Source organism: Teleopsis dalmanni, chromosome 2, assembly GCF_002237135.1.
Source record: "Teleopsis dalmanni isolate 2A chromosome 2, ASM223713v2, whole genome shotgun sequence".
NCBI classification, from domain to species: Eukaryota; Metazoa; Arthropoda; class Insecta; order Diptera; family Diopsidae; genus Teleopsis; species Teleopsis dalmanni.
In genome coordinates this window covers 83,244,298-83,259,946 of record NC_051847.1, presented here as the reverse complement: position 1 = coordinate 83,259,946, position 15,649 = coordinate 83,244,298, and the positions used below count along the sequence as shown (strand labels likewise).

At 27.8% G+C, this 15,649-nt stretch overlaps 2 protein-coding genes across 3 annotated transcripts in view; both read left to right on the top strand.

The window, feature by feature from the left end:
- Positions 1-15,649, top strand: part of LOC119678136 (potassium voltage-gated channel subfamily KQT member 1) — a 250,014-nt gene that overhangs the window by 168,059 nt on the left and 66,306 nt on the right. The gene's annotated exons all lie outside the window — the stretch shown is intronic.
- Positions 10,132-12,771, top strand: LOC119678137 (tubulin-specific chaperone cofactor E-like protein). 2 transcript variants are annotated; one of them, XM_038089819.1, is made up of 2 exons: positions 10,132-10,238; positions 10,934-12,771. In XM_038089819.1, exon 2 carries the CDS (start codon positions 11,132-11,134, stop codon positions 12,710-12,712), a length of 1,581 nt encoding a protein of 526 aa, XP_037945747.1. In that variant the 5' UTR covers positions 10,132-10,238; positions 10,934-11,131; the 3' UTR covers positions 12,713-12,771. The 2 variants fall into 2 exon arrangements, with proteins under 2 accessions (XP_037945747.1, XP_037945748.1); XM_038089820.1 differs by having other exon boundaries at positions 10,287-12,771.

Genomic DNA, 15,649 nt, shown 5'->3' with positions numbered 1-15,649 from the left:
TTTCTACGACATGTAGTGACCCGAAACGTCTACTCTATTTTTCATAAACAATTATTAATGCGCTAATGTCATAGAAGTTAACAAAAAAAATTTTTTCTATAATATAATTTCGTGATTCTTATAATATTTGGATTCACAGTCTGAATCAGTGTTGTGATATTAAGAGGCAAACTGTGACATTTATTGCGACTTTACGGTTTTAATTTTTAACAATAGCAGATGAATTGGATAATACACACTTCTGCACCTATTTAATCTTTACCTATTTTAATTTATGAACCTTTTCGTTTCAAATATTTTGTGACCTTTAATTAAAAGTGAAATGAAAACTCGATTAAAACTTAAAAATGTGACCTTTTAAATTTATTGACATTAAAGAGATTAGCTGTGTTCACTCGTGTGCACAAATGATTTGTTCGTTTTTAGTTTAGTCTCTTAGGTTCAGATTTTATGAGCTACTGTATCTGAACATTTTTTTAGATGTTCAAATCTTATGAGTCCCTGTATGTGTGCTACATTTAAGGACATTTTCGTATAACTCTTATAGCTTTATATCAGTATGCATTTAACCAGAATGTTAGTAGATTTAATGCACTCATAAAAAATAAATGCACTATTATTTCAGTGAATTTAATGATTAGTTTATTACCTTTATATACATTCAGAAAACTGCAGTAGATAATTGAATTTGAATAAAGAATTCTAGTTTCTAAAAACACTGAATGTTTAAATATTGTATGAAGCTATTTTATTGTTATAGCTTCTACCAGGAATATTTAAGTTTTCTGTTTACTTTATTTATTCTGGCATTGATTGTTTCTAATAACAGCACAACACACAAAATAAACAGTGGCGTCTGTTATAAAGGGAACTTAAATATATCCTCTCCTAAAATTATTTGGACTATTTTACACTAGTAAGTTGTTTAATGCATTCTGATAAACTAGTCTGCACCCAATGGAGCTTTGGCATTCGAAATTGCTTTTTACATTAATTTAATCAAATAAAATATATAGATATATATATAGACAACTTTCACAAACAGCTTATATTCAAGTTCACTAAATAATACAGTACAAATAATGTTTTTTTAATATAATAGTTTTATATAACTTATGTAAGGTATGGTCGAAATTTGTATCAAATTTGATAAGTAATAGCAACATTTAAAGATTTGATAAAAAAGTTGGATGGAAATCAAAAAATTTTGATTTTTCTTCGAAATTTATTAACACTCATAGGAATCGTCGAACAAAGTTATTAACGCCATATTAATTGCGTTTTTGATTGGTAAATATGGTTTCAATCTAGATTTACTCTCGATCCGTCCAATTTTGCTGTCCAATGCAACATTTTTAGAGAAATTTAATATTTTTTTGTCATATTAATATATATACATATATCGTATAAAATCACAGTTTATCTGACAAATCATATAAAACAGCTGTTAATTTAATAGTAATCTTGCTACTCTGGCAAAATATCTAGAGTGCTATAAATTAATCTCGAGTGTTATACATTTTACCAATGGAAAATAAAATTACACTAAGGCCGTGTGCGAGTTCTAATAAATTGAGGTAAAGTAAATTGAAATTTCGTAGAAGTTTTTTGTGCTGTACTTATGTAAATATTTATTTATTTATTTATTGCACTTATTTTTATTTTTGGTTTAAAGTTTTCAAATTTATTAAACATTTTATAAAATTTTTACAATGGTAATACCTAATTTTTATCTAATTTACCCTACTCGAAACTTTCAATTTACCATCAATTTACTCGAACTCGCACACGGCCTAAAAGTGCATTAAAAGAGAATCATGATTGAAAAAATTTCCACACGCTTTTCAGTATTGCCCGTTGTCTTAAAAAGGATCAAGGGACCTGACAACAACTGATTATCAGGATTGCCATTTAGTTTTCAAAACCCTCTTCTAACTAAGTCTCTGTTTAGGTCACTGAAAATAAAACCTGACACTGTATAACAAACCCTATCACCTTCGCTTATTTTTTGCGAAATTCAAGGCACATTTTTAAGTACTTTAATACCCATATAGCAATGAAGGCCATACAATCCTTTTAGATCGTTTTTTTGTTTTTTTGTTTTTTTGTCATGTAATGCCATTTTCGAAAAAGAGGCTAAATGTTAGTTGTAAAAATAAATTGACTAGCTCACAACTAAGACAACTTAAGTCGCAATGCTTTTATAATTTTAAATATCTAATTGCAAAAGTCACATGCCTTTTTATACTTTAAATGGCTTTCATTTATTGGTTTTGCTATGCACTGTAACCAACTGACAGTCCTTGGCTCCATGAAGAGTGTTCCTAGCTCAGCTATGAAGTTAGAATTTTAATTGCACACAGAATGCCATTGTAAAACTAACAATTTTTTATGCCTTTTCTGACAAGTTTTTATTGTTACAAATTAGTAAAATTATTACTTTTTATTGTTTTTGTTGAAAATATGAACTACTTTGAGCAATCACAAGCTGTCATGGCCATTCTGCACCAGCACTAGACACAATTGCTCGATAACTCATACGTCAAGTCTGACAGAAATTTTAAAATACACATCAGAAATATTTTGGGGCGAACTGGCGGATGATTGATTTACAATTAGAAGTGCGATTATCGAAAATCTGCTACAAATTGATGATGATTTTATTTTCAACTGATTTGAGTCGTTTTGAAATTGAAATTGAATTCATTGACTTAGAAAAAAAATCATTTCAGCAATAAATTATAAAAATCAAATTAATCTAAATATAAATTTTAAATTAATGTTTTTTTTGCTTTTTTAAAACAATTAATATTTTTAAGTTAATTAATTTTTTGTCTATGATTTATTTTTGTTAGAATTTATTATACAATATACAGTCAAACTTCCATAACTCGAACTTCTATAACTCGAATTTTCTATAACTCGAACGAAAAAGAGTGCAACAGTGTTTTAGAGAGTAAAATACATACTCCAGCTTCCATAACTCGAACTTCTATAACTCGAATTTCTTTATAACTCGAATAAAAATATTGTCATGTGCCAATAGGAATGTGGGAAATTGGATTGTATAAGTCGAATTTTTGTTTTAAGTATGAATGCATTTTAGTGTAAGGGGAAGTCCCTTTTTCCAAACTAAATATTTAATTTTTTTTTCTTAAGTTGGTCTTTGTGCAAATGCCAGTCACTGACAGCGTGGTTTAAAGTAAATAAAATAACTTACAATGCTACTCCTAACGATTATATTGAGCTTGAAAATGAAATTTGTACATCAAGCTTTCCTACAGATTACCTTATTATTGAGCATTATAACTCTGAGATTAGTGGATCCGATTCTTAACGCAACGGAAAGTAATGATGAGGTAGATGAAATTGTTCATGTGCCTTTCAAGAATGTAATAGAAGACTCATTCAAAATTCAGAATTTTTATTTACAAACGAATGATACACCAACTAATAGAGTTTGAATAAATTGGTATATCTTTTTGCTGAAAATAAGACTGAAAACAAAATTAAAATCCCAAACCCTGATTTCTGTATGTTTCACTTTACTATAACTTCTGTGCTTTATTTGATTTTAAATAAATAAATATCTTAAAGTGTAATTCTGGTTTCTTTTAAAAATAAAAAATTCTTTAATTGAAAGTTTTCATAAGTCGAACCTTTTCTTTGGAAAATGATACTTCGAGTTATAGAAGTTTGACTGTATATAATTCTATATTAAAGATATTGAAGGTTTAAATTGAATATTGTTGTCTATGCTTAAATTAATATTTACTGCAATCATCTAATATCTAATGTTTTTTTCAATTGTTCTTATTCTCATTACAACATTTTAGTACCACGATTATTATCAAATTCCTATGAGAATTTTTTTAGTTTGTTTATATAAGCTCATGTTTTATGATAAACAATATAAATTGTGGAATATTTCAGAATATATATTACAGAATGTATATTACAGAACTATTTCCGTACTTAGTTTCAAGTAAACCGTAATTGTTCAATTGGGAATAATAAACAATTAATTAGATGATATGAAACCGTCTGGTACAAACTAATAGAGCACATATAACAGAACTCTAACATTTTTTCTTATTTTAAATTGTTTCTGTGATTAACATAGTTAGCTTTATAAATCGATATACAATTAAGTCAAGTGTACATCCCTTGGGAAAAATGTTATTCTCAATTAGACCGCAAAGTGTTAGATACAGCTATGTATCTCAAATTTATAAACGAAAATTGAAAATACTAAGTAAACACCTGTGCCTGAATTTCGCATTAATAGTTCAACTGAATTCAGTTACTACTATAATGCTGATTTAATTATAATTCTATTAACGTTGGCATAATACGAGTCATATCTACTACAATATGAGTTTTAATTGTAATCAAAAAAAATTTAGTTATATTAAAATATAATTTTAAGTTGTGAATTTATGAATAATTTTATTATACAGATACTTAGACTTTGCTCTAAAGTACTTAAATACCAGTCAACTATGAAAACTTATCAAATTATATTCATTATAAAAAACCCGATAATAGAACATCAATAAACTTTTCATAAACTTTTTTATGAAAACTAGAAACTTTACAGAACTATACGTTCTTATAAAAAATAAGAGGTATTTCAAAATACTCAAAATATAATACAAAAATATTAGATGATATTAAAATACAAACTTTCATAAATCGAAGTACCATTTTGCAAAAAATGTACGACTTATGAAGACTTCGAGTTAAAGAATTTTTTTTGATTGTATGGAATTTGCTCTCTAAACCCTGTTGCACTCTATTTAGTTCGAGTTATAGAAAATTCGAGTTATAGAAGTTCAAGTTCCGGAAGAAGGCGAACGCCTATGCACTGATTAATTCCAGCGTGCCACGGAATATAAGTACCCGACTCACACTAACAAAACCTCTCCACCTCATTCCAAGAGGCCATAATTTAAGACTTCCATCTATTAACACCTGCCTCCAAACTCGTGTTTGAAAGTTGACATTACAGACCATGCTTTTTGTCAGAGCAGTTATGTAGTTCGACACTCCTCTAACATTTTCATTGCAGAGTTCTTATTGTCATTCGTTTTATACCTATTGTACCTTAAAAACTATTCTATATTAATAATATCGGTATGCTTAAAACTGCTTAGTGCTAAAATAAAACTTTTCATGTAATAATTCAAATACATTCTGTTTTGAAATTGGGAGAGGTTCAGTAACATTATACTAGTAAATTTATATAGTGAGTTACAATTACCTGCAATGAAGAATTATTATGATCTCGTTATTTCAAATATAAAAAAACAATTACACATTACAATTCCTTTCAAAATTAATAGAAAGTTTTAATTCCACACTACAATTATCTGTAATTAGTAAAGGAAGGGTAATTAAGCTACAAAAGTAAACAATAGTTCACAGCTCTATTTGTGATAAGTTCTACCTTATGAGTATAATGTATTGGAAAATCAAAAAATTTTGATTTTGCAAGTAATTGGAGAAGTATTGATAATAAGAGGATCAAATGTTTGTTCATCTCATATTATTATTTTAATAAAACAATTTTTCTTTATACCTTACGTATACTGCATTATCATATGCAGTATTAAAACCGTTGTTAATCCAGTTTAATAAGCTGCATGCTGGTGGGAATATATTATAAATTAGATCTGTCAAGATCTTTGTAAAATGGTGAAGAAAACGTCGTGAAACGTTTCACTTACCGACAAAAATCATTTACTTCTTAAGTTGCATATAGATAATTCAATTAAATTGCATGTGAATCTAGACAGATAAAGTTTTCATATCAATTTTTTTTAGCAGACCTTATAACACTCTTTCTAAATAATTTATTCAAATAATTTTTTTGTTTTTATTAGGAGATTGCATTTGGTTTTTATTAGTTTCTTGTAAAATAAAAAAAATTCTGTAGTTAGACCTCGAAAACTGAATCCTCTGCAACACTCTCTTTCTAGCGCAAAATTAAACTCGAAAACGACTATGACAACCAAGAACGTAAGGTTTCAAAGGTAAGAGACCATTATTCTTTATTAAAATTGAAAAATGGTAGAAAATTATTGAGAAATATTGGAAAAGATTTTTATTTTCTCTAAAAACGTTAATACTTTTTCAAACTAATTAATAACATAAATGATTAAAATTAATTAATTTGTATATTATTATTATTATTGGCTAAGAAAATGAGATGAAAAATTAATTTTGTTCTGTGATAAGAAATCTATTTGGTATAAATAGAAAAGAGCTTAAATAATAGGGAACTGTTTAAATCCGAAATATTCTTTCAATTTTTAATCAAGTTAATTTTTGGGCTAACATTTAATTAGTTCTAATTATTTAGAAAACAAATGCAATTGATAAAACCTGAAAAAAAAATAAATAAATTACAATAGTATTGTAATTTGAATTCGTTTTCCCTAATGTCACTGTCAACTTCCTTTAATGTAGGAATACATATCTAATCCAATTGGTACGTGAGCAAAATATTCAATGGTGGAGGCATGTATACATAAATCTTTCTTAATTTCGTTACTTGCTAGCAGTGAATAAGTAAATAAAATAAGTAATAAAATTTATTAATATATTTTATTATTTTAAATAAACAAATTTTTTTATTTAAAATACATTTTTTTATTTATTATGAATTTTATTATTGAAAATATATTTTATTATTGAAAATGAATTTTATTATTAAAAATAAATTTTATTATTTAAAATAAATTTATTTATTTAAAATAAACTTTTATGTAGACTCCAATCAAACGTTTTAATTGTTTATATCAATAAAACTTTTCTTTGTTAATATTATCTCTATATCTACTCGCACTTCGGCAGCACGTCAATAATAATTTATGCGTATAAAAATACAGTACGCATAAAAAAATGAACTCTTTTTTATATGAAAATGATTACCACGAATTTATGCTCATCTTTGCTTGCACCCCACATTCATACTCGTATACAACAAAACCATTGCGAATTAAACCACAAATAAACAAACATAATTAAATGAATTGAATGTCAGTGTAGACACCAAATCCGACATGAGATACAAAGTGTGCAATTAATTTGTAATAATGAGCTGAGCACAATGTTTGATAAATTCTCTCCTTAATTAAGTGCGCGAACTTACTATAAACAAAAAACAACACTCATAAAACAAAAACAACAAGAAAAACTTGAAACATAAAATGAAATGAAAAAAAAAAACAAAAACAAATATTCCCATACGTTCAGCTGCTAAACGCCAAACAGTGATAATTGCAAAGAGTGAGCTTTTGGTGCTTAATGACAAAAACAGCTGTCGAAAGCTGTAAAGTGCAAAACAAGGCATAAAACAGAATTTCAATAAAATACAAAGCAAAAGAATCACAACAAAATGTAATAACACGGAGCTTCATTGAAAATAAAAACAACACGACAAAAAAAATATTAAATACAATTTACTGCACAATGTGCAGAGTGGATGTTTGATTTACTCATTCCATTAGAGAACTCTCGCTCGCACTCTTCTAACTAACGAAAGAAATACATTTCTGTTTGATTTTTGTTACTGTATGGAGAAGACAAAACAAAAAAAAAATTAACAAATACGTAACATTTTAACGAGTATAATTCCAATCACAGAAACTGCACATTTATTTTATAAATTAAATACAAACACAATTATCTACGTGCTTTTTGCTTTTTCTACAATATTACTAATAAATAATTACAAAACCAATCTTTTGTTATTGTAATTGTTTCTTTTAAAGTTACTATTAATGCTTTTTTCTCTGTGTGCTTTGACCGTTTGACTTTGTTGGAAATCATACTGGTTTTTTCGTTAAAAGGTAAACGACATGGGCGACTTCAAAAATGACGGTTAAAAATTTTTAGCGCCCAATTAGTGTTCAATATACTTCACACGCAGAGTTTTAACTCTAAATACACATATAGACCGTGTGCGAGTTCGAGTAAATTGTGATAAAGTAAATTGAAATTTCGTAGGGGGTTTTTGCACTGCATTTATGTAAATATTTATTTATTAGCTTATTGCACTTATTCATTATTTTTGGTTAAAAATTTACAAATTTAGTTATTAAACATCTTATAAAATTTCTACAATGGCAACACCTAATTTACCTAATTTTACCTAACCTAACTAACTAATAATTTAACTAACCCTACTTGAAATTCTACCAACATTCACTGCCATACCGACATAATTTACTATTTCACTCAATTTACCATCAATTTATTCGAACTCGTATACGGAATATATCTCTATAGATATATTCATTTTTATGAATAAAATAATCTTAAAAATTAAATTTAATAAAAATTTCATAACAAAATCTCAACTTGTTTTGTGACTATATGGTAGTTACTATCTAAATGATATAAAAAAAGTATTATATAAATATTAAAAAAAATAAAAGATTATTTTTAACAATGTTATATATTGCAAGAAAAAATATTTTATATACATATACTGATCATAAAATAAATTTAATTGTTGTTTTTTTCTTTAAATTAATATAAAAGCTTCAAATATTATATATATATATTTTTTTTCTTGCGTATATTACACATTATGTAGAACATGTTTCATATATACCATTCATAATATAATTATAATTATTGTTTTCTTTTGTATTCTTTTTTTTTTAAATAATAATAATAATAAAAATATGTTTTAATTAAATATCAAAAATGTTTAGATTTTATTTTGTAATACCTCAACCTCAATAAAATAGAATTTTTTCTACATAAATTTTAAATGTGTTCCTTCAATATTATATATGCTTACTTCTTCCTACGTCATACATGAAAACGTTTTGATAGTCCATTTAGCGTCGAGAATATTAAAGCCAGCTGCTTTTCAACTAAAAGTATTATTTTTTTGGCACAGCTCACATTCAATAGTTTTAATAACGTATAATATGCATTTATTGCGTCTCTGAATTATTTAAATATTGCTTGAATTTGCAAATGTATACATTAAATGCAAGTTGTGATGTCAGCATTACGAATATTGAAAATATTATTAATTTTTCAATAAACAATAAAATTTATTTTTTCGAATAAGCTTAATGCACTACAACCATGTGATATATACACAATACACCGTTTGTAGATTGCACTGTTTTATAAATGGTGTCTTTAGCACCGAACCTATAGCAAATCTAAACAATTTGCGATAAAAGGACTTCATTATATATTCTTCACAGCATTATCTGCTTTCCGTCCGATTTAGATATGATTAATTCAACGCAAATGTGACAGTTTATGCAGATAGCTCCAATGTGCAGGTATAACTTCTTGTGATGATTCCTTTTATAATTCTTAGCTCATGTTTATTATGGCTTAAAACACAACTTTAACTTTTTTTAATAATGGCTTAAATTTACACAACTTTTGGTTAAAGAACGGGGATGTTCTATTCAACGCTTTATAATCATTTCTCAACTTTTTGGTGAGAAGTTGGAAGTTCAATGTACTAAAATGGTTTCACTTTTTATTGTTATAAAGATATCATTTTAATATTGTCTCAAAATAGGTAGATAGCGCTATAACATGGCGTAATATAACCATTAAAAGGTCACGCCTTAACTTTGTAATGATAATTACTTGATAATATATTGTTAGATTAAACCCTTTAAATAAGTTTAATGTTAAGTTTACCTTACGTAACCTAACTGTAGCAATGACGACAAAAGGCTTACAGGAAACTTATAGGAAAAAAACAATTAAGCATTTTCTCAGTAAATTTCTGATTCTGACATTGTTTTTAGAGAAATACCTTTTTGACAGTTTGTCAAACTTTTTTAACTTTTTGTGTTTTAAGGTTTCTTGTGAGAAATGTTATAACAGCATGTCGAAAAATCATTAATTGAAGTCAGCGGAAAGTTATTTGTTGACCTGCTACTTTAATCCACCAATCAATCAACCATATATCATAACATTAAATTATCTTAACTTAGGAGCTATGTTACTGAACTGTTCTGTCATTGTATATGTGCTTATAAAACATATGACTAAAATATCTATCAAAGCTGTCTAGTTTATAGCGTCAAAATAATTTCTTTCACATGTAAAATTCAAAGTTTTTTGATGTGTTATTTTAGTAAAAAATGATTCAGGTGCATTTATTAATACACAAGTATTCGAAAACGAAATTCTAAATTTTCTAAAGGTCAAATTCTGTCGTTACACAGACCTAGATATGCTGTGTAAGTCTATATTTCATTCACGATTTCGTAACGTCAATTTATTTTCAGCTTCAAGGTCGTTGTCTAATGTGTGCTATTCAAATCGTTGATTTTAGTCGATCTGCTGGCAATGCGATCATTAAATATAATTGAATTGTTTTACAAAAATACTATATAGATGTGAAAAATAAACGGCCGTACTATATGTAAAAGAAAGGCCCAAGTTCTTAAAATCTCAAAAAATAATATCAAATAAACAATATATAAACAAATTTTCCATTATCACTTTAGCACTACTCATACAACAATTATTTGTTCGCATCTTCTATACTTTGAATATTTTGCTTTCTCTTTTGAAAACCGCCCCTGTGCGCATGACTCGACCTACACAAAAAGCCAGAATACACACCACTGAATCAACGTGTTCTCGCTCTTCGGTTAGTTGAGTGCATGGTTACGTTGAGCGAACACTAACAAATCAGCCAAAGCAGCTAAAGCAGCCACTAGTAGGCCAAGCGTAATTGATGTCGGAGTTAATTTTTCTTTGTTGAATTGTAAAATTTCAAAATAATTTTAGTGCGCAATTAAAAAAACAGAACAAAAACATATTTACACTATATATTTGCGTTGTTTTAAATATATTTAATGAAATTTAACTTTTATTTACAAATTTGCTACAATATTACCACTGGGACCTTCAATTCCAATTTGTGAAGCAAGAATCGATAAAGAAGAAAAGCAAAGACCCAAAGCCAAAACGAAAATAATAACAAAGGCGACAGAAACTGAAAGAAACTGAAAGTTTGTAAAATAACCTTAGAAAAATAATAAAAATTAAATTGTGTTTATTACAAATATTACGAAAATTACGAAAATTATAAAAGCAAAGTGCAGTTTGTTTAATTAATGCGACGATGCCATCCTTGCTGGAAGCATTAGAAAAGAAGTACTGGGCACCAGACAATGATTTCAATGAGAAAGCCATAAGCTCTTCCAATGCTGATGCACAAGGAGCTGCAGCGGCTGAAGAACGACTCATATCCATTTTCATACCCAGACAATCGCCCCTAATGTGTGTACCCGAACTGCTGGTTTTGAATGATTGCGACATCGACTGTGCTGGCGATTTCGAAAGTATTAAGGAAAAGTGTCAACGAGTGCGCGAATTGGATTTAGCACAGAATAAATTACAAGATTGGCAGGAAGTCTTCCACATAGTGAAACACATGCCTCGCATTGAATTTTTAAATTTAAGTAAAAACCACTTAGTGGGACCCATATCAGAGCTGCACGCTCCAACAATTTCAAATCTGCGTAGTATTGTGCTGAATTGCACTTATTTGGATTGGAATTGCGTGGATGTGCTATTAGAAAATTCACCTAAATTAGAGGAATTGCATTTAAGCTTAAATAACTATAAAGAGGTGCTCATAGATACAAACACAAACGAAGCAGCTACAGCTACAGCTACAGCTACACCAACAGCTCACGATCGGGAGCACAATATCACGGAGAACAACGACAACGACAACATCAACGACATTAGCCAACAAGCTTGTAATGCGAACGAGTGTTGTTGTTGTTGTTGTCTCGCGGATACAACGAATACGCAGCAGCAAACTGAAGCGTCAAAGGCTAGTGAAGATTGCAAGTATTTAAGGAAAACATCCGCACATAAAGCACTAAAGACGCTACATTTTACTGGTAACCCCATTGAGTGCTGGCACGAAATATGTCGTCTGGGACGTGTATTTCCATACTTAGAGAACTTAGTCTTAGCTGACTGTCCTATTAAAGCGATTTATGCGCACGAAGGTGACAATCAAACAGGTGCTGAGGATACAACCCAAACCGATGAGCAGGAAAATGACTGCCCTTACAAATACTTTCCAAATCTTGTGCTACTTAATTTAAGTTCTGCCAATATAAATACCTGGGACGATATTGATAAGTTAGCGAAGTTTCCAAAACTAGAAAATTTACGAGTTAAAAATTGGCCCCTATGGGAACGGCTGGAATGTACAGAACATGAACGCCGACAACTATTAATAGCACGTCTTCCTAATGTAAGTCTCCTGAATGGCGGTGGCGTTATTACCGCAGATGAACGTGAAGATGCAGAACGTGCATTTATACGACACTACACAGATAAACCAGTAAGTGAAAGACCTAAACGGTATGAGGAACTTTTAACCAAGCATGGCAAACTAGATCCACTTGTTAACATTAACTTAAAGCCTGATAAACACGTTAAGGTGCTAATCATTTATAATGATACTACTCAACCGCGACTAGTAGATATTAATCGTACTGTTGCCGATTTGAAGGTGAGCTTAGAGAAAGTGGTGGGCCTACCGGCGAACAAAATGCGTTTATATTATCAAGACCAAGACTACAAAGAATTCGGACCAGAGCTTATGAAATACCCTAACAAACTACTGTACAGCTATAATTTACAGGCTGGTGATGAAATCATCGTCGATGAAAAAAAATAATTTCAAGTGATTATACAATTTATTTGTAAATACGAACGTAGCGTTAAATATTGTAAATTGAGATCTTTGTTTAAATTTTCAATAATTGATTTTTATTTTAGTTGTAGTAAAATTGTATATACAATAGTATACATATATATATATATAAATTAATGACCGATCTAAGTGATATATACGTAAAATTATACTTCAAAAATGCGCAATAAAATTTTATGAAAATTAATTAAATTTTTTTGTCTTCATAAAATAAAAATTTTATATAGAAATGTATGAAGCGGCACGGGTACTTAGTGAAGGATGGGTGAATTCAGTAATGACGCATAGTGGTGCGATGTATCGAAGGAAATTAAATGGATTATTTAGGAGCATCGGAGCCAATCTATTGTGTTTTGTGTTAGTAGTGACTAAGCCTTATACCAGTAACACTATTTTTTCATATACCTATATTGCCAAATTACTGTTTTTTAACCCAAATTATTTTAAATCTTACACTGTTTCATAATATTTTAAAATTTTATATTTTCTTTTATTAAACTGGTTTGCGGATTTAAATTTGGTCGTCTGTTATTGATGAGATCAAGAAACTGTAATAAGCATTTCCAGACGAAAACAGAAAAACAAAACCATATGATTTGAAAGACAATACAGCCAAAGAAAAATGATTAGTACAAATCAATATAAAGTAATATCATTTAAACCAATGTATAGACTGAATACAAAGCAATTCCATTTAAACAAATATGTAGAGGGTGAGTAATAACCAAAAAGTGAATGGGAATGTTATTTATTTTCATACATATGTTAAGCCTTTAGTTCTAGGATTTTTCCTATTCAAGGAGTGCTTGAAATTTAAGAAGGAAAATGGAACTTATTTCTATACATATGTGAACTCGCTAATTCATTTATTTTTTTTGGTTTGAAAACATTATTTAAAGTAACTCAGTAATATTTAAAAAAGTTTATATATCAAGAATATAAAAATCATAATGGTTTTGCAAAACATTATGTGACATATTTTCAATGGTTTAAATGGAAAATATCACACCGGTTTAATTTTAGTTGCTAAGGTTTCTTGAGAACTATAGGACATAATAATTGGATTTTATGCAATTATTTAAGAATGGAACATATGATTTCAATGATTACTGAAACTACACACCAGTTTAATTTTAATAATTGAATAAAAGAAATTGTTCTATTGTATGCAAATTTAACAAGTGTTTTCAAATATAAGTTGGTAGTTTGAAAATATAAATTGGAATCTGAAGCGAAAACGAGTTATGCACCCATACTTAAAGTTGTGCCGTGCTTTACAAAGATAATGACCAGAAGAGATTTGTACTTATATTATAATGCGCTCAAAAAACATAAGCGTGGACAGTCTCAGTAAATAATATATTTTTTTAATTGCCTCTTGAGAAAAACAATTATCTGGATTTTATTCTGTTTTTATTGTCGTGGTAATCTATATATATAAACATATTTGTGTATACATATAAATATGGATATATCGATATTAATATCGTAGTAAGTAGATACAAAAATATTTGTTTCTCATTATCTATATGTTAAATGGTTATGATAGCTTTTGGTTAAACCTATAACTGGGCTCTGAGAAATCCATATCGCACTATGGTGGCTATATAAACGGTCATATTCCTTATCACAAATTATTAAATCACTTTCGATTTAATGGAAGCCAGATGAATATACTGAACTCATTTCCTGAGTTTAATTAACCCAACACTTATAAAAAAAGATAAGCTGATGATTCGCTCTGGTAAATACAAATTACTTATAAATTGATCCGCAACAAACCGGAACATTAGTCAACTTGATACACTTGTAGTTTAATAATATATATATGATATGAATTATTATACTTGAAAACTTTTAAATAATATTGCTAAATATTGCATATTTGAAATTATTTAATAATGTGAATAAAAAATTAACGTTGAATAGTTTGATAGTTGAGATAGTTGATAATTGTTTTTTTCTCACAGCATTTGATATATTGAACAATTAAATTTATAAATAAAAATTTCTGAAATATTTTAAGGAATTTCATAAAACAAAAACTATAATAATTGAATTAAATGTCATAAATTTGTACCATACATAAAGAAATTATAAATGGCACCAATTAAATATATTATAAAACGTATAGATTCTCTAACTGATTTAATGGGCTGTTATTTACTATAGTAAGCAAATAATAAAAAATATTATCAATATGTGTAATGTGCAACCGTTTTGACTTGGACTGCTATCTATAATTGTAAACAAATAATAAAATTATTATTTATATATATATTATCTGACGAATTTTACTGGATTTCTAATCTACAATAGTGAGCAAATAATTAAATATATATATATGTTGAATATCCAACCTATTTGACTAAGGTTGCGTTGTAGTAAGCATATAATAACAAAAAGAAAAATAAATAAAATATGTTTAATGTTGTATAAATTTCGAAATGTTGTGTTATGTTATGTTATATACAAATTTTACATAACTTTTATATGAATTATGTTATATATAAACAATTTATAGGCGGCATATTGTTTATAACATTAGATGTGTTAAAATTTTTAGGCAGAGTACAGAACACATCGTCAAAGTCTCACAATTCATAAAGAGAACACTTATCATCCATCTATATGTATACCCTCTACTATTTTGATTACTTAGAATATTTTAAATATTTAAATTTTGTAGTTAAATTTATTAAAACTCATTCAAAATTATTTACAAATTAAAAAATTATTTACATGGAAAAATAAATACATATGAATATTATTAAAATTAATTAAGATTACGATTAAATTTTAAATACAAAACTAAAATTTATTAAAGTTTAAGGCATTCATGGAAAAAATAATAATTTTTAATAATAATAATAATTTTTTTTAAAATTTACTTATAACAAA